General features: G+C 49.4%; 15 protein-coding genes across 15 annotated transcripts; 6 read left to right on the top strand and 9 right to left on the bottom strand.

The window, feature by feature from the left end:
* Window positions 1–82: 82 nt before the first annotated feature.
* B9G98_03074 (RNA helicase CrhR) lies at window positions 83–1207 on the top strand (the record flags this gene model as incomplete). Its single annotated transcript, XM_024809631.1, has 1 exon — window positions 83–1207. The coding sequence occupies one exon, from the start codon at window positions 83–85 to the stop codon at window positions 1205–1207; it is 1125 nt and encodes a 374-aa protein (XP_024665399.1).
* Window position 1208: 1 nt separating this feature from the next.
* Window positions 1209–2120, bottom strand: B9G98_03073 (hypothetical protein; the record flags this gene model as incomplete). Its single annotated transcript, XM_024809630.1, has 1 exon — window positions 1209–2120. The coding sequence occupies one exon, from the start codon at window positions 2118–2120 to the stop codon at window positions 1209–1211; it is 912 nt and encodes a 303-aa protein (XP_024665398.1).
* Window positions 2121–2488: 368 nt separating this feature from the next.
* Window positions 2489–3724, bottom strand: B9G98_03072 (Ribosomal RNA-processing protein 14; the record flags this gene model as incomplete). The annotated part of the gene is made up of 1 exon (XM_024809629.1): window positions 2489–3724. The coding sequence occupies one exon, from the start codon at window positions 3722–3724 to the stop codon at window positions 2489–2491; it is 1236 nt and encodes a 411-aa protein (XP_024665397.1).
* Window positions 3725–3874: 150 nt separating this feature from the next.
* Window positions 3875–5659, bottom strand: B9G98_03071 (putative ferric reductase transmembrane component; the record flags this gene model as incomplete). Its single annotated transcript, XM_024809628.1, has 1 exon — window positions 3875–5659. One exon carries the CDS (start codon window positions 5657–5659, stop codon window positions 3875–3877), a length of 1785 nt encoding a protein of 594 aa, XP_024665396.1.
* A 1571-nt stretch (window positions 5660–7230) lies between these two features.
* Window positions 7231–9195, top strand: B9G98_03070 (hypothetical protein; the record flags this gene model as incomplete). Its single annotated transcript, XM_024809627.1, has 1 exon — window positions 7231–9195. The coding sequence occupies one exon, from the start codon at window positions 7231–7233 to the stop codon at window positions 9193–9195; it is 1965 nt and encodes a 654-aa protein (XP_024665395.1).
* Window positions 9196–9658: 463 nt separating this feature from the next.
* On the bottom strand, window positions 9659–10996 carry B9G98_03069 (Uridine kinase; the record flags this gene model as incomplete). The annotated part of the gene is made up of 1 exon (XM_024809626.1): window positions 9659–10996. The coding sequence occupies one exon, from the start codon at window positions 10994–10996 to the stop codon at window positions 9659–9661; it is 1338 nt and encodes a 445-aa protein (XP_024665394.1).
* A 445-nt stretch (window positions 10997–11441) lies between these two features.
* Window positions 11442–12455, bottom strand: B9G98_03068 (hypothetical protein; the record flags this gene model as incomplete). The annotated part of the gene is made up of 1 exon (XM_024809625.1): window positions 11442–12455. The coding sequence occupies one exon, from the start codon at window positions 12453–12455 to the stop codon at window positions 11442–11444; it is 1014 nt and encodes a 337-aa protein (XP_024665393.1).
* A 196-nt stretch (window positions 12456–12651) lies between these two features.
* On the top strand, window positions 12652–13344 carry B9G98_03067 (Pyridoxamine 5'-phosphate oxidase; the record flags this gene model as incomplete). Its single annotated transcript, XM_024809624.1, has 1 exon — window positions 12652–13344. The coding sequence occupies one exon, from the start codon at window positions 12652–12654 to the stop codon at window positions 13342–13344; it is 693 nt and encodes a 230-aa protein (XP_024665392.1).
* A 13-nt stretch (window positions 13345–13357) lies between these two features.
* B9G98_03066 (DNA mismatch repair protein msh3) lies at window positions 13358–16111 on the bottom strand (the record flags this gene model as incomplete). The annotated part of the gene is made up of 1 exon (XM_024809623.1): window positions 13358–16111. One exon carries the CDS (start codon window positions 16109–16111, stop codon window positions 13358–13360), a length of 2754 nt encoding a protein of 917 aa, XP_024665391.1.
* Window positions 16112–16173: 62 nt separating this feature from the next.
* On the bottom strand, window positions 16174–17262 carry B9G98_03065 (Putative methyltransferase-like protein C27D7.08c; the record flags this gene model as incomplete). Its single annotated transcript, XM_024809622.1, has 1 exon — window positions 16174–17262. One exon carries the CDS (start codon window positions 17260–17262, stop codon window positions 16174–16176), a length of 1089 nt encoding a protein of 362 aa, XP_024665390.1.
* A 34-nt stretch (window positions 17263–17296) lies between these two features.
* Window positions 17297–18058, top strand: B9G98_03064 (hypothetical protein; the record flags this gene model as incomplete). Its single annotated transcript, XM_024809621.1, has 1 exon — window positions 17297–18058. One exon carries the CDS (start codon window positions 17297–17299, stop codon window positions 18056–18058), a length of 762 nt encoding a protein of 253 aa, XP_024665389.1.
* Window positions 18059–18076: 18 nt separating this feature from the next.
* Window positions 18077–20074, bottom strand: B9G98_03063 (ATP-dependent RNA helicase DBP7; the record flags this gene model as incomplete). The annotated part of the gene is made up of 1 exon (XM_024809620.1): window positions 18077–20074. One exon carries the CDS (start codon window positions 20072–20074, stop codon window positions 18077–18079), a length of 1998 nt encoding a protein of 665 aa, XP_024665388.1.
* Window positions 20075–20094: 20 nt separating this feature from the next.
* B9G98_03062 (DNA-directed RNA polymerase III subunit rpc5) lies at window positions 20095–20820 on the top strand (the record flags this gene model as incomplete). Its single annotated transcript, XM_024809619.1, has 1 exon — window positions 20095–20820. The coding sequence occupies one exon, from the start codon at window positions 20095–20097 to the stop codon at window positions 20818–20820; it is 726 nt and encodes a 241-aa protein (XP_024665387.1).
* Window positions 20821–20825: 5 nt separating this feature from the next.
* On the bottom strand, window positions 20826–21749 carry B9G98_03061 (Translation initiation factor eIF-2B subunit alpha; the record flags this gene model as incomplete). Its single annotated transcript, XM_024809618.1, has 1 exon — window positions 20826–21749. One exon carries the CDS (start codon window positions 21747–21749, stop codon window positions 20826–20828), a length of 924 nt encoding a protein of 307 aa, XP_024665386.1.
* Window positions 21750–21873: 124 nt separating this feature from the next.
* On the top strand, window positions 21874–23976 carry B9G98_03060 (Ribosome-releasing factor 2, mitochondrial; the record flags this gene model as incomplete). The annotated part of the gene is made up of 1 exon (XM_024809617.1): window positions 21874–23976. The coding sequence occupies one exon, from the start codon at window positions 21874–21876 to the stop codon at window positions 23974–23976; it is 2103 nt and encodes a 700-aa protein (XP_024665385.1).
* Window positions 23977–23986: the final 10 nt, after the last annotated feature.

Here is a 23986-nt window from a genome sequence, read left to right as displayed (position 1 = left end):
AAGTAAGCACTGAGCCGTCGAGCCTGTTTAGTGTGCTTTTTCTCCCAACTGATCTAAGGAGGAAAAAAAAATATTAAATTATATGAAACCGTCAATATGGCCGCGGTGGCTGGGTCCAGGCGGCGGACGAGCGTTTTCAGTGCTCAGGGACCCCCGCACGGTGACTAGTTTTGAGCAGCTTGGGCTGACGCCCCGGGCCTGTGCTAAGTTTCCTGTTCCCACGGAGATGCAGAAGAAGATGCTGACGGTCGTTCAGTCTGGCAAATCGTTGATCGCCCGGTCGCCGCCGGGCAGCGGTAAGTCGGTTGCTGCTGCACTAGCACTGTCCAAAGGCACCAAAGAGGGCCCGCTCAAAAATCTCATCTTGGTCCCCACGGGGGGCCTCGCGCAGCAGTATGCAAAGCTGCTGAGCTCGCTTAAAATACCCGTGCGGCAGCTTTACAGAACAGGCAAAGAGTACAATGACGAGATGCAGCACCGCTCGTTTGTCTCTGGCTGCTCGACGCTGGTTGCGACGCCCACACGACTACTAGACTACATGAACTATGACGCTTCATTAGTCGACCTTGCGAGCTTGGAAACGCTGGTGATCGATGAGCTCGAGGAGTACGAGAAAAAGGGCAAAGTGACCGGGGTCGAGGTGCTTGCCAAGTACATTCTGGGCAAGGCAGACAATCCCGCTGTGATAGTGCTGTCGTCCGTGCAAAGACCGCTGGAGTTCCTGCAGCTGGCTGGCGTGTTCGAAGTACAGGGTAAAAAGCGGCCATTTCTGGAGGTCTCTACCGACTGGGAGACTGCCAAGGCCAGTGTGTTTTTGACAGATCCAAACGGGAAAACTCTTGATACCAATTCAGATTGGATCCACAGCGCCAAAGTGTCAATCGATCGCTACGTGGAAGCATTGGCAAACATCTGGCATGGTGACGGCGTGGTTGTGGTGCCATCAAGCGTTTCTCCCAGAGAAATTGCCCAGGCTGTTTTCTCGAAACTCAAACATCGGGTTCAGATCCTTCACGAGCAGGACTTGGTTGGAATAAACTTTCCCGATCTCAAAAATTTGTACATACTAGGGTGGGACCAAAGCTATGATCTGGAGAAACTTGTGTATACGCCTCAAGGATCGGGATCAGCGGTTAGAATTGCTTTGACCCCCGCTCAAACGACTGAACAAGGTCGGGCGCTCTTGGCCCAACAATCGCATTTATAATTTATCGCAGCGGGTAGTCTAGTTTACGGTGGCAGTGTCCCACGATTTCAATATAGTCCTGCTCGTTTTCAGGTGTCACAATGCCGTGTCGAATGAAGAAATCGATCATGACCAGAGCACAGTTGTACTTAAACTCGCCGTTCACCAGTCTCTCGTGGACTTGCTGTGTCGTCATTAGGCTGAATTCGTGGACTTCTCCATCTTCAGGGTGGGGCTGTGTATCTTTGTCCATTTCCAGGTCGTATATGTACTCAACCTCGGGCTGGTAGACTCCAGTCTCTTCTTCAACGGTATGCTCAAGTTGAAACTCGTATGTAAGAACTCCGACGGTTTTCAGCCGAGGCTGAACATACTCTGCCGGTAGACCTGCCTCTTCTTGGCATTCTTTGATCGCAGTTTCCCACGGTCCAGCCGGGAAGCCTAGCCCGCCAGCAACTGTGTTGTCCAGTTTCCCTGGCCATGTAGGCTTAGAATACGATCTTCTTGGAACCCATAGCAAGAAATCCTCTGGCCGCTGCGCCGGAACATAGCCTGTTATATGCGATCCGTACGTAACGAGTCCAAATAGGCATGCCGCTGACCTCTCGATCACAAAGTAGATGGTCTTCGACGGACTATACACAGGATAAAGCTCGTTCCTCCATCCCTCGAGTACTCTGAAAACTTTATCCTGGCGCCAATCGGCACATAGTGCCTTCAAAGCTGCAGATCGCTCTTGTGCACTCTCCAAGGTGATTCTGACTGTTTTCCACTCTTCTTCGATTTCAAACGCAGCGCTCCTCTTCAATTGAGCGACAACAAACGGTAGTATCTTTCCTATCTTGTTTCCATCGTGTGAACGGAACTCATAAACCCCTTCCAGATTTTTGGCCGAATCCACTTGGCGCATTAAATCAAGGTACGTATGTGTCATGACAAAGTGTAGATAGGATCTGTGCTGGATAAATTGGAAAGAGCTGCTGCAGGCCGAAATAATCAATTCGGACGAAACTATAAACGATATACCAAATTTAAACACAAATAGTGTCGTTTATCGCGAAATTACACTTTGGCGGCCTGCGACCAAAGTGCTCGATCTAACTTCAAACACGCCCTGCATAAACCCACTGCATACGACCACACCTTTAAGAAACAAGGAGGAGCGCAGGCGACGAACGCAGTCCGCGTCGTGACTTGACTGTGCTATAATAAAGACATAAATAAAGGTCACTCAGAAGAGTTGACGGGGATGGGTTCATAGAGAAAATGCCATAAAATAACGATAGAGATACAAACAGGAAACTACTTGCGACGCTTTTTGCCCTCGAAGCCAGCACGCTTGGGTTTCTTCTTTTTACCTTTAGAAAACTTGGCTTCTTTGCGAGCAGCGAGATTCGCGTTGCGTTTGGCCTCGCGAGAGGCAATACCTTTTGCAACAGTGTCCAAACGGTCCTTCCACTGAAGTTCGGATTTAAGCTTCCGTCTTTGCTGTTGTTTGACAGTCTTCTTCAGTAATTTCTCGTTGTCTCTCACTTTAGCACCCTCGGATTGGAGGATAGCCCGGCTCCATTGAGCCTTGTTAGCAATCTCTGTTTGTTTGGCCTCAGGGAGCGAGCTGATTTTGGCCTTGCGACTTTCAAGCACACGCAGTTGATCTGCAGCGTTCCGTCGCTTCAATACTTTCTGCTCATCCGCAGACAAATTGAGACCCAGCTTGTTTCCATCCCCTAATTTAATCTGACCAAATATAATCGTCTCCTCATTCGAGGCTCTTTCCGGGGTATCCACATCTTCAGCCAATGAATGATTCTCGTCGATATTTTCACCATCGGAGGCAGCATCTGTTTCATCCCATTTCCTTTTCTTGATATCCTGTCGTTGTTTTCGAGCTGCTAACAGCTCTTCACGATTTTTTGGTGCGCCAGGTGCGTTAGTGCCAGGTGCTTTCCGTCTGATTTTCATTTCTGTAATTTTGTCTGCAAGCTTCTTTCGCAACTCCTCTATTCCTTGAGCATCTCGCTTAGCAGCAGGCTTTGCACTGGATTTTTTCTCAGGTTGAGCCTCGCTAGATGGCTGACGCTTGGACTCGGCCTGTGTAACCTTGGGATTTGCGGAGGCCTTTTTGGCAGGCTTTTCTTGAACTTTGGCGGGCTGGACTGGTAAATCATCAGAGGAGTCGGGTGCATCTCCCGAAAGACGAATTTCGTTTCCATGGTCGTCGAAAATAACAGATATATCAGAATCGCTCTCCTCGTCCAAAACTTCCTGCTCGAATGAATCGACCTCTATACTATCAGCACCAGACTTGGATACAACCGCATCTGTTTCACGACGAGTGACCTCGTCTAATGCACTAGAGCCTTGGCTGGGATCGAACTTGGCTTGCTTGACCCGATGAGCATCACTCTTCGTGGCCTTTTTGCGATTCCACTGAGACTTGGACTCGTCGTCATAGTAGTATTTAGCAGGGATCAAAGAAAGAAGCCCCTTAAATGCATCCGAATGACTATTGAGCCTATCCTTCAAGGAATCACTCATGAAAAATTTCCTTACTAATTTTTTTTTTGGACTTGCCTGGGCAAGGGCCAAATAACGGACATGCGTAAACTATGAATGCTAGGAATAGTAAAGCTGTGTATGGGGAGGAATGTACGTAGCTCAAAGGCTGATAAATTAACCTGATCGGAATCAGTCGCAAAACAGCTCTTCAGTGTATGTCAACGACGCCCCGTTTTTCAGTGCATCGCAAGACTCTTTTCTCACCGTATCGTTCATGCGAGGCGGACCACAGACCATAAACGCAACGCTAGGGTCTTTTTCACAGTTGTCAGTAATGATAGACTTGATGTCCATATGCTCGTATTCAATGGGAAATGATTTCTTTGCCTGCGTTTCGTCTGGACTGTCTCTTGTTACAAAGATCTTGATTTCAATGTCGGTTTGAAGCCTCTCAATGTCATCGACGAAAAACTCCAGATAGTCCAAATACGGGATACTCCAGTACAGAGATATTTTTCTCGGTACTTTCTCCTCAAGCAAGCCATATATTATACCGAGGGATTGGGTTATGCCGATACCGCCAGCAATGAGCACCATTCGGTCATGATTCTTATAGCTAGTATGATAGCCATATGGGCCGTCGATCCATACTTTCATTTTATCGTCAGTGAGAGAATCAAGCATACCAGTCAATCCTTCTTTGCGCTGAATGCAAAGCTTGATGTTACCCTCAGGCGTGGGTACAACAGAAAAAGGATGCGACTCCCAAAATCGAAGTTTGGAGAAATGAACATAAATATAGTTGCCTGCTTCTGCTTCCCAATGACCAGAGTTGTCAATGACCAAACAGGATACATGCTTCGAGTGCCTAATGGTCGCATGTCTTGGGCTGAGCAGCGCCATACGAAGGAATCTCAGAAGGCGGTCGGCTCCCCATACCACAATAGCAGCTATGACATGATACTTTCCGTAGTCAAGTGTTCTAACGTGATACCAAGCTGACACGACAAAACTGACAGCTAGCAAAATGTGAGAGACCAAGAACAGCTCGTACTTGTAGCGCCTAAAGTACGGTAGCGAGAAGAAAATCAATAGAGATAAAGAGCCAATGCCGGCTGCTCCCCATTTCCAATAAAACTTTCTGAAAACGCCAGGATATAAACCTTGCTCAGTGCGGAGAAGACTGTAGCAAATTGCATGGGTAGCTATATTCACCATAATCATCCTGGCGATCCACTTGTGAAAAATTACAAACACGCCATGATTCCAACGGGTCCATGGCATCAAAAAATTGTTCCTACCCCCAAATAGCAGAAGAACAGGCAGCAGGAACATTGTTAAACATGCACTGCGGTAACCTAGTACCCTTTTAAATTGCATAGACTGCGTCTTAAACGTGATACTGCGTTCGACTATCGTAAAAGAGGAGAACAGGAAAACAAAATTCAAAAAAACAAAAACAACAAGTACGATAGTGATCCAGCGTACTGGCAAGCGTATAGAAAACTTCCCGATGCGCAAAACTGGCAGCGCATGCTTTCCGTTCACTGTAGCTGGATATAGTATCATTGACTTAAAATGCGAGGAGATCTTGCTCTCACGAATCTTTTGAGCACATCCTGGTGCAAATGCGGACAATGTCACTGCGATGATTCTTATGAGACAAATTGACATCCAAAAGAGCATGAGCACGAGACCATAGATCTGAGACAGCTTTTTGTTTTGAATTGCTGCCTTGGCCGTTTGAACGCCGTCCTGTAACAAGTCGTCAGGTACGATATCTACCAGAACTTCGACTTCGGGCTCTCTTTGACATAAAGACAAGTACCCGCGATCAAAGGCATCATATGGATTCGAGTCGTTCACAACGGCCCGAGCAAGGCATTCCGTGGTGACCGATACAAATAAGGGAAGGTCGCACAGACACTCCCTTAGCTCGTCTCCGGTTTTACCTGCACATTCAGGCCAGTCCATTTTCCCAGCAAGAGTATAGCATGCCCACCCATAGGGCTCTCCTACCCTCGCGGATACTCCACCTAGAGCTGAAAGCAATAGAAGTCGGTTCATTCTAACTAACGGCAAAACTACAAGCAGATATATATGCCAGCTTTTAAGGTGTACTCGAGTTCCGTGATTTCGAGCCCGAATACCCCAAGAGGTAATTTCTGGTGCTCTTGAGATTCCCAGTGCAGCGACAGAGATAGCCCAGATCGTGGTGGAGTTCCTGAAACAGGCAACCGCTAGGTAATGCTAATTAACTAGTTACCACTAAATACACAACTATCTCCAGTTGCATGCGTTGGCCCATCGAAAAACACTGGATCGAGCATCCGACAAAAAAACCTGCAGTCAGAGCATTTCTTCCTTGGAAAAAATCTATTTTTGAAAAGTTAGAACCTGCATGCTGTGGGACCATATTGACCATGTGACCACTTTACATACATGCACCCCTTGGGTTGCAAGTTTGTGGACCGAGCCAGTTAGGACATGTGCAACAAGCAGAATGCGTGAACTAAAAGGTTGGGTTAGGCAGGTGAATCTTGTCTTGAAGCCATTCAAACAAGAGCTCGAAGTCTGTTGAGATGGTAAATTCCACAGAACCCCGCTTGGATATCAACAATATCGAAATACGGTTTGATCTGACCCGAAATGACATCGAGCATGCCCTGAACGTGCATGTTTATGCGGCCGCCAAGCATCAGAGCAATAACATCGCTGCAGATTACTGGGCTTTTTTCTCCTCGGCCCGACGCTAAATTTAGATAAGAAAGGCCTCGGTACATACAGGACATCCTCGGTAAAACTCACGGAGACATGAACCTTTGAGCAAGAACCGTTCAGGAACAAATGAATTGAGTCGAGTGGTTGTCTGGATCTAAAGTTAGCAAAATCGATCGCGTTAGGTTAGTACATTCCTTCCAAATATGGAGCTTTGCGCTCATCATGCATGCATGATGCATGATACGTGTTGGGACAACGATACCTCCACTGGTGAGCGTTTGACAGGTAGCCAAGTGAGGTCTGACTTGGGCAGACTCCAGCAAAATGAACGTACTGCCGACTGTTTCTACAACAGCCAAAAATAGTATCAAACCGCCACAGACGCTTCAAGGGGTTCGATCATTCCTGGCACTTGGGTAGCCGGAATCTCCTTGTTTGAGAGGTGTACATGTGGGGTCAGGTATGACGAGCGCCTCGTGCAAGATGGCCGCGCCGAGGAACTTTGACAATACCCACAACTTTGAACCTAATACACGCAATAATTATTGGAGATCTTATCAGCAAATAGGGGGCATTACAGTATTCAGAAAAAGCACTCTAAGAACCATAGCTTTAACTCAAAGACGCGACGATGTTTACATTTGGAACTAACCCCCACGTTTGTCATAGATGCAATGCAAATGCAGGAGCTTCATTTTCGGTGCTGACGTCGACGATCGACACTCTCCTATATAAAGTTTCAGTCCCCGGCTAGATTTGATCACACACTGACGATGAAGCTCTCCGATAACAGAACTCAGGCAGTTCTTCTTGCCACCCTCTCTATGGTCGCTGCCGCTGACACCTGCATCACATCTGCAGCTCCCGGCAACGTCCAGGACCCTATTTTGAGTTCCATTGCCGCTGTTGCACCTCCCCTTTCCACTCTTAGCAGCTTGGTTAATGCTTGGCAATCGTCCGATGGTATCAACGGTGCTCTCGCTATCCAGCAGAGCTACTACCCCCTCTACAGCTCTGTCATTGCTCTGAGCTCCGCCGTTGCTACTCCTCCCACTATTGCTTCTAATGATGTTGTTGTTTACATCGACTCTTTGAGCAGCTTGGTTGGCGATATTTCTAGCCTTATGAATGCCCTTAATGTGAAGGCTAATGCCTTCGCTGCCAACGGTGTTGGTCCTATTGTTGTTGGTGACGTCACTTCTTTGGCTGGACCTGCTTCAGCTATCGAGGCTAGCCTGTTCGCTGGTCTGCCCACCGATGCTCCTTGCGACCAGGTGAGCACCGCTGGCGATATTGCTAGCTCTTTCGCTTCCGCTTTCAGTGGTGCCGCTTCTACCTTTAGCATTTCTTCGGGTATTCCTACTTTCCCCCCTGCTCCTACTGCTTGCGCCACTTACTGCGCGGCATCTTCTGCCCCCGCCGCATCTTCTGCTCCTGCTGCTTCCAGCGCTCCCGCCGCATCTTCTGCTCCTGCTGCTTCCAGCGCTCCCGCCGCATCTTCTGCTCCCGCTGCCTCTAGCGCTCCCGCTGCATCTTCTGCTCCTGCTGCCTCTAGCGCTCCTGCTGCATCCTCTGCTCCCGCTGCTTCCAGCGCTCCCGCCGCATCTTCTGCTCCTGCTGCTTCCAGCGCTCCCGCTGCATCTTCTGCTCCTGCTGCCTCTAGCGCTCCTGCTGCATCCTCTGCTCCCGCTGCTTCCAGCGGTGCTTCCAAGCCTACCGGTGGCGCCGCTGCTGCTGATGCCGCTGCCACTTCCGCTGCCAGTGCTGCCGACGCTTTGGCCAGTGCTATTGAGACTGCCACCAGCCCTGCCCAGCTCGTAAGTCCTTTCGAGAACCTCGAGGATAGCCTTGGTTCTCTCGTCTCTGCCGTTGCGGCTGCTGGCCCCTTGGATGCTGCTGAGGTTGGTCCTGCTGTCCAGGCTTTCGGTACCTTGGCTGCTTCTCTTATCAAGGTTCTTACCAGCCTCACTGAGAAAGCTTCTACTCTTTCCAAGCGTGAGTTGATGATCGGTGCTAGCGACAATGCTGGCGAGAACATCCAGAGCATTGCTTCCCTCGTTTCCCAGTACGAGTCCACTCTGTTCGCCAACTTCCCGACTGATGCTGCTTGCTCTGATCTGCAGTCTGCTTCCACCATTGCTTCTAGCTTGGCTGGTGCATTCTCTTCTGCTGCTTCTGCCTACGGTGTCTCTATTGTTAGCTTCCCTACCCCCCCTGCTTGCGAGTCTGGTGCCAGCTCTGCCCCTGCTAGCTCTATGTCTGGCAACGCTACCAGCAAGGCCCCTGTTTCCAGCGGCAATGCTACCAGCAAGGCTCCTGTCACTAGCGGCAACTCTACTGCTACCGGTACCGGCAGCAGTGTCGCTTCGACCATCACCACTGTTGTTACCGCTTACACCACTTACTGCCCTGAGGCCACTACTCTGTGCGTTAACGGCAAGTGCCACACTGTCACTGAGGCCACTACCTTGACCATCACTGACTGCCCTTGCACTTTGACCACCGTTGTTACCGACTACGTCACCTACTGCCCTGAACCCACTACCTTTACCTACGGTCAGAAGACTTACACTGTCACTGCCCCTACCACTATTACCATCCCCTGCAGCTCCACTGCTGGCCCTGGCCCTGCCCCGGGTCCTACTGCCCCTGCTGGCACCTCTGGCGCTGCACCCGTTGTCTCTCCCGTGAACACCAGCCCCAGCGTTGCCCCCGCTAACTCTGGTGCTATCAAGGGTGTCTCAGCTGCTGTTGCCATTGCTGCTGGTGCCCTTGCTCTCCTTGCTTAGATCTTGTACTGAATACCGAATGATAATTATTAATCTTATACTAACATTTTGAACTTATTCGGATGCCGTTATATGGACGACATGTTTCGCTTGAGATGATTCTTGAAATCTTGGAATGCAGCCTTCGTTTGCGTCATACCATATTCAACAACACAAACTGAACGCAAGAGTAGAGCTTATAGAGCGTAAGAATTTAACCATGCTCAAAGTGGTTTTTGTCGCAAGCAGTGTGTGCGCGTTAATCTTTAGTGCATATGCATGGTGATAAAGTGTCACAACATCCAACTTTATAAGACTTGTTCCCAATGGCCCAATGGCAAGGCGTTCGCCTACGATTTGGTCCTAGCGAAAGATTCCAGGTTCGACCCCTGGTTGGGAAGTCTTTTTTTCTAACTCCCCTAACTGGGCTGCAATTATCCCTCTGGAGCTAGAATTCGCCAAAAGTACGCATATAATAGATATCTTATGTACCGTAATAGCATCTGTCGTAGTCTGAGCTCAAGATCGAAGGGCTGACTCGACCGACAACTACACTAATTTCAGGAAAAGCAGCATGTAAACGTCTGATCCCTATTTCCGAAGACGAATAGACAATAAAAACAATGTTCTGCTGCTGGACACCGTGGTCAACTAAAATTTGAACAGCCATAACGGCGGCAGCACCAGAAAGAATTTGCGCATCCGTTAGGAGAACTTTGAGCTCGGAGCAGCCCTCCGTTATAATCGGAGGAAGCCGAGAAATATGGAGCTCTGGTTCACCTGTCTTGGTGTTGCGCTGAATTAAAAGTCTTCCTAGAGACAGAGTGGGAATGCTTGCCTTTAGTGCGCTCTCAAAGCACTCGCCGCCACGAATCATGGTCACGGCACATACCTTGTCGAATGGAAGATACAGACCCTTGAATTGACGTTTTGTGGGCGTAGTAACAGTCTTAGACTCGACACTTGATTCGAAAACCGTCTCCAAGGCAAGTGAAACTAGAATATCAGCCATCCGGTTAAAGTAGAAGATGAAGTCCGCGCGGGAAGTTTTGGCGTCCAAGAGAATTGTGTGAATTCCATTCAATTGAGTGGAGTACTGCGGGAGACGAACCAGGTCCCGCACATCCTGATCACAATTGCGTCCAAGTTTCGCTAGTTCGGCAAGATGCTGCGCACTTTTCGTTTTTAGACGTAGGCGAATGTGGGTCAGAAGAAGGTTTAGCGCGATCTTGTTTTCCACGCCGTTGGGGACAATAATATCCGCTTCTTTCTCTGTGGGCTGGATGTTACGGATGAAATTAGGCTTGACAAACCGTTCCCACTGCTTAATGCTAAGCCTTAGTTCACGACCGCGGTGCAAAATGTCGCGATGTAGACGCCTTGCCATACAGACATCATAGTCTTCTTGTACAAATATTTTCAGATCAACAAGATCCAAAACTCGCTTGTCATACAATGCGTAGATACCCTCGAGAATCACAATATTAGCTCCATAGATAATTGTTGTACGATCAGTGCGTTTATGCTCAGTAAAAGAGTAGTTGGGCACATCCGTTTTCTTACCCTTCTTTATGCTCTGTAAAACTTCGATTGCCAGATCGAAATCGATGGCATCAGGAGAGTCAAAGTCCCAGTTACTTTCGAAAGCAAGAGCTCTCTGTTCGTTTGTCAACTCTCGATAAAAGTTGTCCATTGAGAGAATGATGGTCCAGGGAACGTTCAATTTTTGAATAATCCAAGACGAGACCGAAGTCTTACCACTACCAGAGCATCCAGCAATGGCAATGAAGTACGGCTCCTTCCACGGCGGAACGTATTCCATGACGATCAAGGGGTTTCAAAAAAAAAAATTAGATCAGCACGCAGGCGGTCTTGTGAGAGAGAGGCTCAAAAGAGGGTTGCATCTATGGGGACAGCTAGGTTTTACCGCCCATTAAATAAAAACGTTATGCCGAATCGACAATATGCGAGCGGCAAAACGACACGAAACGGAAAGAAAAAAAAAAAAATTTGAAAATAAGAATAAAAAAGAGACTTCCCAACCAGGGGTCGAACCTGGAATCTTTCGCTAGGACCAAATCGTAGGCGAACGCCTTGCCATTGGGCCATTGGGAACAAGTCTTGTAAATCTCTCGGATGACTGCCATCATATAACCACCTGCAACGAGCCAGGCATCTGCGCATTTAAGTCTCTAAAGTCTCTTAAGTGTATTTAGTATCAAGACTATCCCATCAGATCACCAAAAAGTAGAAGTTACTACGTATACCTAAGCTTTTGATACTTGAACAGTGTTTCCGTTCTTCTTTGAAGATTCGGTACAGGCTACAATCGTGGCAAAGTGGTGGAACGACTTGGCAGGGGTAGAGACGATAACAGACTTATCGTTGGTTTTCACAGCTTCAGTGAAGTTCTTGAACTCACTGACTACACCATTGACAGACTCTGGAGCAAGTTCGAAAGTTTCGCTGCTCATATCGTTTCCGTCAGGACCTGTTCTCAAGACAATTGAGTTGCCGTCAAAAACAACAGACCCCTCAGTTCCGAAAATTTGGAATGAGAGAGTGGAATCGGCAGCACCAAATGCCTTAGCATAGGTGAAACTACCAAAAGCACCGGACTCTAAGCGCAATTGGGCATTGAGGGTGTCAATATCTCCATTCTGCTCGCGGAGCTGGGAGGTGCGAGCGTTAACTTCAGCAACATCACCTAGAACTTCGGTGATGAAGGCCATGTCGTGAACACCACCGTCGCTAATGAAACCACCAATATGCTTGGGCTTCTGTCGCCACGCGGTCTGGTGATACTTGGAGATGAAAAAGGGCTTAGTAGTTTGGTAGAGGAAAAGCTCAACTTTGCCGATTTTCTTGACGAGCTCCTTCATTTTCAAAGTCCGTTCATGGAAGCACCAATTCTCCAGAACCATGATGGGCACGTCGCTCTTGTTGGTGAGCTCGACAATTTTTTTCGCGGCATCAAGATCGTGGGCAATAGGCTTTTCAAACGCCAGGGGCTTTCCTGCAGCAATAGCCTTTTTCACAAGCTCAAGGTTGTTGTCTACAGGCAGCAAACCGTCGACAGCGTCAATGTTTGCATCAGAAAAGACCTCATCAATAGAGTCGTAGACCTTGGCCTGGCCGTTGGAGGCAACCTCTACGAACTTCTCTGCCTTTGACTTAGTACGGTTGTACGCGGCAGTTACCTGGATATTGCCCGCCTGTTCAAAGGCAGGTACATGCGCATCTGTGGCAAAGATTCCTGTTCCGACAACTCCGATCTTCATAGTTAGATCTACACTTTAACGCACAGTCGGAAAAACGGGTGGTTCATATCCCAGAGGTTAGGGTATCTCAAACGTTCGATGCCCAGGAAACGCCCCGGGTAAATCCTTGCTAGCTAAGCCTACAAGCCCTGGGACCGAGTACCTCATTAATAGCTTGGCATATAAGCCCGGGGCCCGGGTACGTAAGGTGATTTAAATGCTTCGCAAGTCCCCACTCTTGTTTCGTCGAACCATGTCTTCACTGATTCACAATCCCAAAACCGAGCAGTACACGCTTGCTGCCCTGAACGAGAAGGACGTTGCAAAACGCCCTGAGCTGCAATTCGAGAAATGGTTCAAAGAGGCCCAGGAACAAAACATCGTGGTACCCGAGGCTCTGAATCTTGCTACCGCTGAACTCCCCTCTGGCAGGGTATCTAATCGTACGGTGCTGATGAAAGAGCTGGATACCAATGGCAACGTTGTTATTTACTCCAATTGGGGCACCAGTCGCAAGGCGGCCGACTTCAAAACCAATCCGTATGTTTCGCTCACGTTCTGGTGGAAGGAGCTGCAGCGCCAGGTCCGGGTCGAGGGTAAAGCGCATTTGCTTTCAAAAGAGGAAAGCCAGCCCTACTTCGATGAACGGCCCAAGGGCTCGCGAATTGGTGCCATTGCCTCCAAACAGAGCCAACCGATCGAGAGCCGTGAAAAACTCGAGGAAACAGTTGCTCAAGTTGCCAAAAAGTACCAAGACACAGAAGAGATCCCTTGCCCAGAGTACTGGGGAGGTCTGGCGGTAGAGCCAGATCACTGGGAGTTTTTCCAGGGCCGAGAGTCTCGTGTACATGATCGCATTGTTTTTGACAAGCAAGGCTCTGACTGGAAAGTGTCACGCATTTGCCCCTAAGTGTCTTAAACTGCTATTTTATGTACGATTTCAGGTCTTTAATAGAGGAAGGCAAATTTGAAAGAAGCTGGAAAAGCTTATTTGCAATTTTGCGGTTTTCGAGCCGGCGCTCGAACTCGGCGCTTTTTGATGCCGCGACTTCGAGCACTGCGTCGTCAACATTGGCTAGCCGAGCAACGTTCAGACCATACGACCGATAGGCAACTCCTTCCATTAGTTTATACAGCAGAGTGACCAGCTTGGTCTCTTTGTTCTCTTCGTACTGCATACACCAGTTTGTAACAATCTTGGGGTACAGATCGGCCAGCTTGGTCAGAAGGGGATAATGTGTTATAAATAATGTGAACGATTTCTTTTCGCTCACCATGTAGTCCAGTACTGCGTAGGCGATTGCCATCCCGTCAACCGTGCAGGTACCTCTACCGATTTCGTCCAGTAACACTAGTGATCGTTCAGTAGCAGACGCCAGAATGTCGCTACATTCTTTCAGTTCTACCATACAGGTGGATTCTCCACGCATCATGTTATCATACGCTCCCATACGCGTGAATACGGCATCCATCATGCTCATTCGTGCCTTTTTAGCCGGTACAAAGGCACCAATCTGGGCCATGATTGCAATGAGAGCAACCTGACGTACGTAGGAGCTTTTACCACCCATATTGGGCCCAGTTACAATCATTGTCCGTGAGCGGGACGGATACATTGAAACGTCGTTGGGGATGAAGGGTGTGGAAATCAGAGCCTCAATCATGGGGTGACGACCGTCCACGATTTCAAGACAAGGCTCGTCGACATAATCCACACGCACGTAGCCTGATTTACGCGATACTGCAGCAAGAGACATCAGGCAATCAAGCTGTGCTAGGGTCACAATCACCGAGCGAAGTTGAGTATGGTGCTGGGAAACACGGGCCACGAATTCAGAATAAGCTTTATCACAAGCGATTTCAAGACGTTCTTGTTCTAACAGACGCCTCTTTATAAGGTCTAAAGTGGCAGGTGTGCGAAACCGTTCTGATTTTTGAGTGCCACTCATTTTCCGCCATTCCGTTGGAACCTTTTTGGCGTCGCTCTTGGATATTTCCACCAGATATTCATCCATATTGATGGAAACATACTTTAAGTCAACACCCAGTTCGAGCTTAGCAGTTTGAAGGTAAGAGTCAAACTCTGCTTCGATTTGAGCAAGCGCTTCTTTGTGTACAGTTACCTCAGGAGGATCCTGGTTGAAAAAATCAAGCTTACCTCCCTCTTTTGCGGTTGGACTCAAAGAGCTATATATTTCGGCGACCAGATCGCGAATCTTCGGAAGTTGTTCCAGGAGATCAATCAATATTGGCGATTTGAACCGAGCGTGCTGAATATAGGGCAGCGTAGTTGCTTTTGCGATGCGGTCAAAAAAATGTAAAGTCCAATAAAGCTGACGACGCGAGATGCGACCATAGTGTATTTGAAGCAAAGCTCTTTCGAGATCAGGGAGTCGAGTCATAACACTGCGCACAGACTCTAGCACTTGATTATAGTTCACAACCAGCTCCTCTACAGCATCAACCCGAGCCGTCAACATGTTTCTGTCAAGAAGCGGCTGGGCCACCCATTTTTTCAAAAGTCTTTTGCCCATAGCAGTGCATGTGTTGTCAAGAACCCAAAACAATGATCCTCGGGCCGTGTAGTCCGTGACGTTGTTAAAAATCTCCAGACTGGTCAGTGTATTGCCATTGAGTTGCATATGCGATTGCAAGCTAAATGGCTGTAAGTTTGGTAGTTGAAAAACAGTCTGGAGCCCAAATTCTGTGAGGTAGTAGAGCAGGCATCTGGAGCACTCTTGTAATGCTGGAGACAACTGAAGCTGAGAATACTCCTTGACGGAAGACTCTCCATTTGCCGTGATGACACGAACAGAGCCCCTGGATTGAATTTGATCAATGAGACGGCGAACGACCGACGAAAATTGACCAACCGCCAAAATCTCGGCGGGCTGGATGTGCATTAGCCGGGTTTCGAGCTCTATAACCACACTTGAGTCCTCAAATTCGTCATAGACCATGTCTCCGGTAGCTAAATGGACACTGATCATTGAAAAACGATGGCTTTGTCCTTTGACGTCCTCCTTGAGGGCGAGAACGTGGCCTGACACTCCATCGTCAACAGAATCTTCATCAATATAGGTTCCTTGCGTGTAAACATTAGCAAGTTCTCGACGCATAGGCCCCGAGCGGCGCTCACTGGCCTTGATTGCAGCAGTTTCCATTTGTCGGACGATGCCAACTTTGTAGCCCTTAGACACCAGTTTGCGCGTATAAAACGATAACTTGGCCGTCGGAAAAGACACCATAGCGAACCGGTTGTACAGTGCGTCTTGAGGGCCACCTGCATCTAGGGTTGTCCAGCCCGAAATAGCCGTCCAGCCAAAGCAGCGGCTGGCATCGACGGCATCAGCTCCGAGGATCTGAAATTTGTAACCGACCTCAATAATCAGGAGCTTGTCGGGGTTTTTATTTTTGAGTTCCATAAATTGCTCACCAACGGCGTCAAGTTTGCGTTGACCGGGTGTCCCTCTTTTGGTTCTGGAGCGGCCTATGGTGCTGGCAAACCTCGCGCGACGCTCGGCGTACTTGGCGGAAAATTCGGGATCTGTAGGCTCGCCTGCCCTGAAAGATGACAGCTTTGATATGTTGGCCTTTTTATGAGGCTGTACATCTCCAGAATCAGGCTTTGCCGCCGGCCGTTTCGCAAATAGACTCTGGATAGTAGCCTGGGTCATGCAAGTAAGCGATCTTGGTTTGGGACGTGAAGGTTGAAATGAAGGGGGCGTTTTAAGTGCACTTATTGATTAATAGCTCTTTCGAGAAATGTGACCAGGCTGTTAAAGGCTGCTATATCACCAGTCACCAATTTCATAGATATTTGACCATCGTTTATCTGTTGAAACTCGATAGCTGCAGGGCTTCCGAGTAGCCGCTGGCTGCGCCTGTATGCACGCGACCAAACGATCCCAGGCGCATGGTACACGATGAGATCGCCTTTTTGCACGGAGCCTTCTAAATTCTCGAGGGTTGATTCCACGAACTCCAGGGTTGTGCGCAGAACTCGCTGGGTTTTCGGTGGATTGAGCTTTCGCTGTACTCTGCAACTTCGACCTAAGGCATCAGGGGCCCGTTCAGAGAAAGACCATGCCACCACCCACCGGCGCGTCTTACCATGAGCAATTACATGCACAGCGTGGTGGGCGTTATTTGCGACAATGTGGTCGATCAATGGCTCCAATGAGCTTTTCTTGCCTAGCATTATGCTCGTCCATTCGAGCCCAGCAGATCTAGATGACGCGAAAAGTTTTTGGGCAAATTCAAGTTCGCCTCCAGATGTGTAAAGCTCACTATCTCGAGCAACCAGAGTTCTGGGTGGTTTTTCTGCTCTGTCGCTGCTATCAGCAAAAAAAGGAGGATTGCAGATCAGGAACTTAGGGCGGGGGCTGATTTGGGATGCAACACCGGCCATCTGATTGGCATCAACCAGCCGCAGGTCAATGTCCAGGCCAGCCTGCTTCGAGATAGTCTTGCTTGCCTCAATTGCTTCAGGATCTATGTCCACCCCGACCATGGTCAATCCTATCAGGCTCCCCAAAAGTGGATATATGCAGTTCCCGCCAACTCCCAAATCAATGCCTGCCGAGTTTTCGCCCGTCAGCTGTTTTATCCATAGCAAGTAGTCCAAACGGTTAGCTAAACGGGGTACCAAGAACCCTGGCGACAAAGCTATTTTAAGGCCACAGTAGAGCTCGAGCTGGGTTTCTACCAAGAGACGCAGCGCCTCCTGGGACTCGAAATTAAACTTGCCGCCTGCAAAATAGATTTTTAGCCGCGGAGACTTTTTTAGAAGTGTACCCCAATCTAGTCGCCCGAGACTGCTCAACATATGACTGTTCTGCAGATTGTGCTTACTCTTGCGAATGGGTCACAAGTCGAGTAAATTGGCGATTGATGGCCTTGGCAACCCTACACCGCTGCCTACGCCGCCCTTGGAAGAGTCGCGAGTCAAGGTTGATCAACTCCTGTTGGCATTGAGCAGTAATTACCAGTTCAACTCGCTTGGTGAGCGCTTGGTGAACGAGTATTTTCTGGGGGCCACCCCCGCAGAACTCATCAAAACCTTCGACACTGAAGCTGCCAAGCTGCCCAAGTGGGTTCAAGATGATCCGGAGGCAGACAGTGTGTGTGAAGACAATATTCGTGAATTTGCAAATGACGTACAGTACCAAGAACGCTATTACGACTTTTTTCGCGACCAACTTACGGAATCTACCGAGTGGGAAAGTGTGGTAGCCCAGTTTCAAGACTTGATTTTTGACGGATTGTTCAGATACGAGGCTAGAGCACTTATCCATCTGGCGTGTGCTGCTGAAATCAACCACCCGGTCATGGCAATGGAAGCGCTGGGAATGGCCGCGTGGGCTACCCCTGATGAACCATCCCCGCCAGTCAGACAGGGTGCTGATTTGAGAGTAGTGCTACAGCGTGCTTTGAACAGAGGCTTTACGGCTGCTCGAGCAGCCGCCGCAGTCTGTGAATTGACTATGGGACGGAATTATTTACCACCCCGAAAGTTGGTTGATCGACTTGCGTACGAGCTCCAGCACTTTCCTGAAAGCGATGCAGATTGGACACGGGCCCGGTTTATTCTAGAGGCTTGCTTGTCAAAATTAGGTTGTTAAAAAGATGAGTTAAACTATTCACATGATATTATAGTCGCTCATATTAGAGTGTTTCGCAGCAGCCTGCATCATGGCTCTTTCTGTTGACATTTTGGGTTTCTTGAGCCTTGGGCCACTCGCATTTTGAGAGCTGACCTTGCCGGGTGTTTCACGAAGCCCAAATGCCTTGGCGATATGGCCTAAATGCAAGTTCTTGATACCAAAATATACCCTCTCCGCCGAGACGTGGGTAGCGTAGGCTCCGACGTGAGACATGAACGCACGTTTCGCCATCTCGTGGGCCGACTCATCCCGCAGAATCCACCTCTCAACATTCAGGTGCCATGTGGTCGCGTCGTTTTCCCATCGGCGGCCGAATGAATGCTCCAAGAGCTGCTGGTAAGTTTCGTAGCTGACGCCTGCTGGGTGCACAGCAGCGATTTTTTCCGTAGCGTACTTTTCTTCAGACCCAGGTAGAACAAACAGTAAAGCAAAACCAGAGCGTCCAGCGCGTGCAGTACGACCGACACGATGAATGTGGTCTTCAACTGCGAAAGGCGGATCGTACTCTACAACGTAGTCGACCTGAACGTCGATGCCTCGCGAAGCGACATCTGTGCACAAGAGAACAGCAAAATTTTTACTTGCAGAGAAAGCAGAGAGCGTTGTAGCACGCTGCGATTGTGACAGAGAGCCATGGAGCTTGAACACGGCGGTCTGGCGACCAATTCGCTTTCCGCCGGCTCCCAGCGGCCGCTTTGCCGCCGTCTGCGGGTTGTCGTCCTCGTCCTTGTCCAGATCAATTTCCTCATTATCATCTGAGGTCAACGCAGCGTAATGAAAATCGACAGAGTCTGAACAGCTGAAGAAGACGATTGCTTTGCTGGTCTTTGATGCTTTCCGTTTGAGAGCAGCGGCCAGAGTAACAAGACGAAGCTTTGCTGGCACCACGGCAACGCTTTGTTGGAGTTGCGCCGGTGCAAATTCTCCTGCTTCAGCCTGTTCTTCTTTGATCCAAATGGGATCGCGCAGTGTCATTGTTTTCAACCTCTCAATACTGCTGGTCATGGTGGCAGAGCACAGCACATGGGTGCGGGTAGAAGGAAGAGCCCTGTAGCGGCTTTGAGACAATTGAGACGCCGCAGCAATTTGCTCAATGATCTTTGTCAAAGTTTCCTCGAACCCCAACTCCACCAGCCGATCACCTTCGTCGAGCACGACCCAGCGCACTTCGGCCAAATCAAGACTACGGGTATTGTCAAAATGATCAGCTAAACGGCCCGGGGTACCCACAAGAATATTCACACCCTTTCTGAGACGAGCTTTTTCACTTTTACGTTTTTCTCCTCCGATGACAATACCGGGCACAAGCCAATGACAGCATCGAACCAGTTCTTCCAGGACCTGGTAGATTTGGGTAGCCAATTCGCGAGTCGGGGCAAGAATGACAGCGAATATTCCGCTCTCTCGATGTAGATCGGGCTGTTTCATCAAACGACTGATAATAGGAAGCAAATACGCCAGCGTTTTGCCTGAGCCCGTCTGGGCAATCACCAGAGCGTCCTTCTCTTGAGCCAACACAGGGATCGCCTGTCTTTGAATTCGAGTCGGCCGCTCAACATTCATCTTGCTCAACAAATTGCACATAGCTGGTGGAACACCCAGATCAGGGAAGATCTCATCTCGCATCGGAGCATTAGTGACTTCTCCGGCCTCCTTGGACGAGGCTTCACCAGTGATCTCCGGGTTTGAAGTGAACAAAGAAGACAGAAACGTATCCTTATCCTGGGGATTTGTTGAAACTTGCTTTGTTGGCCCCACAATGGGCTTTGAAACCTTTTTAACCGCCGGCTTTTTGATCTGAGCTTTAGGTTCAGGACGCGGGGCCTTAGCTACCCGGCCGTCTGCTACTCCCCCCTGCTTCCGTGCTTGCTTGAGACTTTTTCTTCGATCTTTCCAGCGTCCACTAGCCTTCACAGGGGCAGGTTTAGCATCGCCAGACGACTTGAAATTTATCAGTAGGCCGTCGTCTTCCATTAGGTAATTTTTTTTTCCACATGAGCGAACTATTTATTGACGAGATTGATGTTGTAGAAAGTGTTGAAATTGAGGAAACGGATACGACTATGCAGGATATGGACGCAAAAGATGAGGGAATTGTCAAAAGTGTGCCGGTGATCTTGTCCAACACTGTAGGAAACCGGTTAGCGGTGTTGCAGTACCCCACCCGAAAGGCTACCGCTCAGAACAAGGCGCAGGACGTCGTTCAAGTGAGAGTCAAGCCCCAGAGCCAGGTCATTGAGACTGATATATTCAGTGGCCTGCCTGAGGTTTACGTAGATGCCGAAAAAGCTACGAAATGGGGCGATGAAGGAATACAAACGTTCACTGGACTGCTCAAGCCCGGTAATGGTCGCTACGCAGTAGGTAAGGTCGTTGACGGGGAATTGCACTTGAGCATAGTGTCTCAAACCACTCAGCTTCGACCCCAGTTTGTCCGGTACGACCAGGCATCTAGCGAAAGCAAAGAAATCACGTTTATTCGCCCCGAGGCACCTGCCCCGACCTCTGCCGCGGCCAGAACCGTCCAAATGTCGGCCAAGACGTCTGGCGAGCAGTCAGTCAAGTTCTCTGAGGTCCTGGAGTTCTGGAAAGAAGCAGACGAGGAGAAATTTGTTAGCAAAAGCGTGCAGCCCGGCGACCAAGGAGAGCTAGTTGGCCAGTCGAAGGCTCCCATCGACGCTGCAGGGGACTATGGCAGTAAGTTGGAGTTTAATTTATAGAGAATTTAGCCAAACCAAATCTTGATGAGCTCTTCTGAGACACCTGATGGGGTAAGAACGCCCAGATCGGTGATTAGTGCCGTGATGTACTTGTGCGGAGTGAAGTCGATCTGGGGGCCGTTTGCCGGGTCGAATTCCTCGGTCTCTGTAGTGGTAAAAGTGTAGGGCGTTTCGGTCGTGAGGTCGTCTGAGCTCAGCGGGAATAATCGGACAAACTTGTGACTTTCTGCCAGCACGAAGACGGGCTTTTTGAATTGATGAGCCAGCATGACTACCTGGGAGGACCCGATCTGGTTAATGACGCCGCCAGACTCTGCAACACCTTCTGCACCCAAAAAGACCTTGTGTACTTTGGGGATCACATAGCCAACACTGCTGTCGGGGATCATGCAGGTAGGAATGCCCAGCTTGCGGAAGGCAGCGGCGGCAATCTGACCCTCTGCACAGACCCGCGCCTCTGTAACATAGACTTGGAAACGTACGTGCTTTGAGGCAGCCAGCTCGAGCAGCTGGTGTACGGCACGGGACCGGCCATGCACTAGAATGATGTCGTTGTCTCTAACAAACGGCAGGCCCAAGCGTGCGATCAGCGAGCGGGACTCTTTGGCTCGCTCGGCGAACGTGCGGCCGTTTTCCACCAAATTGCGTTTACATGCCTCCCAGTCAGAGTAATCGTGGATATTTCGAACAACAAACCGTAAAAACAGGTCGCTTCCTGCCGATAACGAGATCGAGTTCGGCACGCTATCTTTCAGCGTCTGCGACGCCTCCTGCAGTACTTCAATCAGCTCTGCACTCGTCTTCGGCTGCGCATCAGCAAGCAGCGCCACAAGACTCTGGATCGCAGCCACCGGCATGGTCAGCTGCGGATCCTCCTCCAAAAATTTCAGGTACGTCTGCTTGATGTCAAACGGCATGTCATCATCCATCCGATCTCGGGGTCTCTGGGGTCGGTGCCTGGGGCGATTTTTAGCACGTACGTATACTACGGATGTGCGAAACATCGGTATTATTGCCCATATTGATGCAGGGAAAACCACGACAACAGAGCGCATGCTCTATTACGCCGGGTTGACCTCCCGGTTGGGAAATGTCGATGCTGGAGACACAGTGACGGATTTTTTACCGGCAGAACGGGAACGAGGAATCACCATCCAGTCCGCAGCGATTACTTTTGGCTGGAACAAAGCCACAGTCAATCTTATAGACACTCCTGGCCACGCGGATTTTGGGTTTGAGGTAGTGAGATCTCTGCGTATTTTGGACGGTGCAATCACGGTTCTTGATGCAGTAGCCGGCGTCGAGGCCCAGACGGAAAAAGTGTGGGCCCAGGCGAGCGATTTGAACATTCCAAAAATTGTGTATATCAACAAAATGGATAGAGCGGGCGCTGGATTTAGTCGAACGGTCAGGGAGGTGGTCTCCAAGCTCAGGACCCCAGTTGCCCTCGTGAACATACCTTATTTCCGTGATCACGAGTTCAAAGGAGTCATTGATGTGTTTTCAAAGTCGGTCATTCAGTGGTCCGGTGACGGCAAGCATGTGGAAGTTTCACCTGCTTCGGAAATTGGTCCAGACGTTGCCAAAGAGGCTCAAGCCGCCAGGGATGCTTTGGTCGATTCACTTTCTATCGATGAGGAGGTTGTTGACGCTTTCTTGGAAGCTGAAGAGGACTTTGATGCTGTACCAAGCGACCTATTGAAACGAGCGTTGGCAAGATTGACTCAAAGTAATCAAATTGTTCCTGTGCTTTGCGGATCAAGCTTTAGAAATATTGGTGTCCAGCCTTTACTGGACTCTGTGGTTGAGTATCTTCCCCCACCCAAGATAGAAGCAGCTCCCCAAAACACTATGCAAGCTCTAGCCTTTAAGGTCCGCTATGATCCGATCCGAGGACCGTTGGTGTACGTCCGGGTTTACACTGGGACTTTGAAAAGAGGCAGCACTGTTTTGAATACAACTACGCAGACCAAAGAAAAGACTACAAAGCTATTGCAGATGCAAGCAGACCAGCCTATCGATATTGCAGAGATCCCTGCGGGGTCTATTGGTGTGCTTGTGGGTACAAAGGACATCAAGACGGGTGACACTTTGATTGCCCACCCCACCAAAAAAGACGGTATTTCTACCCTACCGCAAGACATCAAAAAGACAAAGCTCATGCCTATTGAAATCCCTGAGCCGGTGTTTGTCTCGCGAATTACTCCGGTCAGCGTAGCAGACATTCGAAGTATGAAGGCTGCGTTGGACATTTTGCTTCGTGAGGATCCCTCGCTTAATTTGTCGTATGATGACGAGACTGGTCAGTGGCTTTTGGCTGGCATGGGTGAGTTACATTTGGAAATTGCTCGGGACCGCCTTGTTCAAGACCTCAAGGCCAATGTTGAGGTAGGAGAGATCATGATCACCCTGAAGGAAACCCTCGCAGGGTCTGCTAATGGATCAGCTAAACGCGAATCAGACAACGGGTCGGTATCTGCTGTTGTTGAAATTGAACCGCTTGTCGAACAGGAGGGCTACAAACTCACGGATTCCAACGTTTACAGCGTTCGCCATCCCCGTCACCCCGTACTCAGCAACGATGAAATTGCGGCTGCAGTTGGAGTAGGAATTACGCCGGTGCTTGCATCGGGCGGTAAAGTTGGTCGACGCGCTCTTTTCGAGTTGAATTTTTCTGTCAAGCTAGATCTCGCTCCAGAGCTACAGTCGACAGATGCCATTTCTGCCGCCGTGCGAGAAGCCTCGCTCGAAGCTCTTGCCAGTACCCCACTAGGGCAATTCACTCTTCTAGAGCCCGTGATGAAAGTTGCCATTACTGTTCCGAAAACTGAAATGGGTACGGTCATGACTGACCTGTCGTCAAACCGAAGAGGACACATTCTCGGACTCGGAGACGAATCTACTGCTTCAGACGATAAATTCCAGCAGATGGCAAGCTCAATGTACGCTCCGACTGATCACACAATGTATTTGTCCAAGCACGAGGAGCAGCAAGCACAACCTGCTGTTCTTCATGCGCATGTTCCCCTAAGAAAAATGGTCGGCTACTTGACCTCTTTGCGAAGCATCACCCAAGGCCGCGGCACTATTCAAATGACTTTTGCCTCGTTCGAGCCGGTCGAGAGTCGCGACATCGATCAAGTGTTGACCCACTAGGCATAGATCT

The sequence above is a fragment of the Wickerhamiella sorbophila genome, assembly GCF_002251995.1.
Source record: "Wickerhamiella sorbophila strain DS02 chromosome Unknown contig3, whole genome shotgun sequence".
NCBI lineage: Eukaryota > Fungi > Ascomycota > Dipodascomycetes > Dipodascales > Trichomonascaceae > Wickerhamiella > Wickerhamiella sorbophila.
The sequence above is the reverse complement of the archived record's forward strand: the minus strand, read 5'-3'. Positions and strand labels throughout refer to the sequence as shown.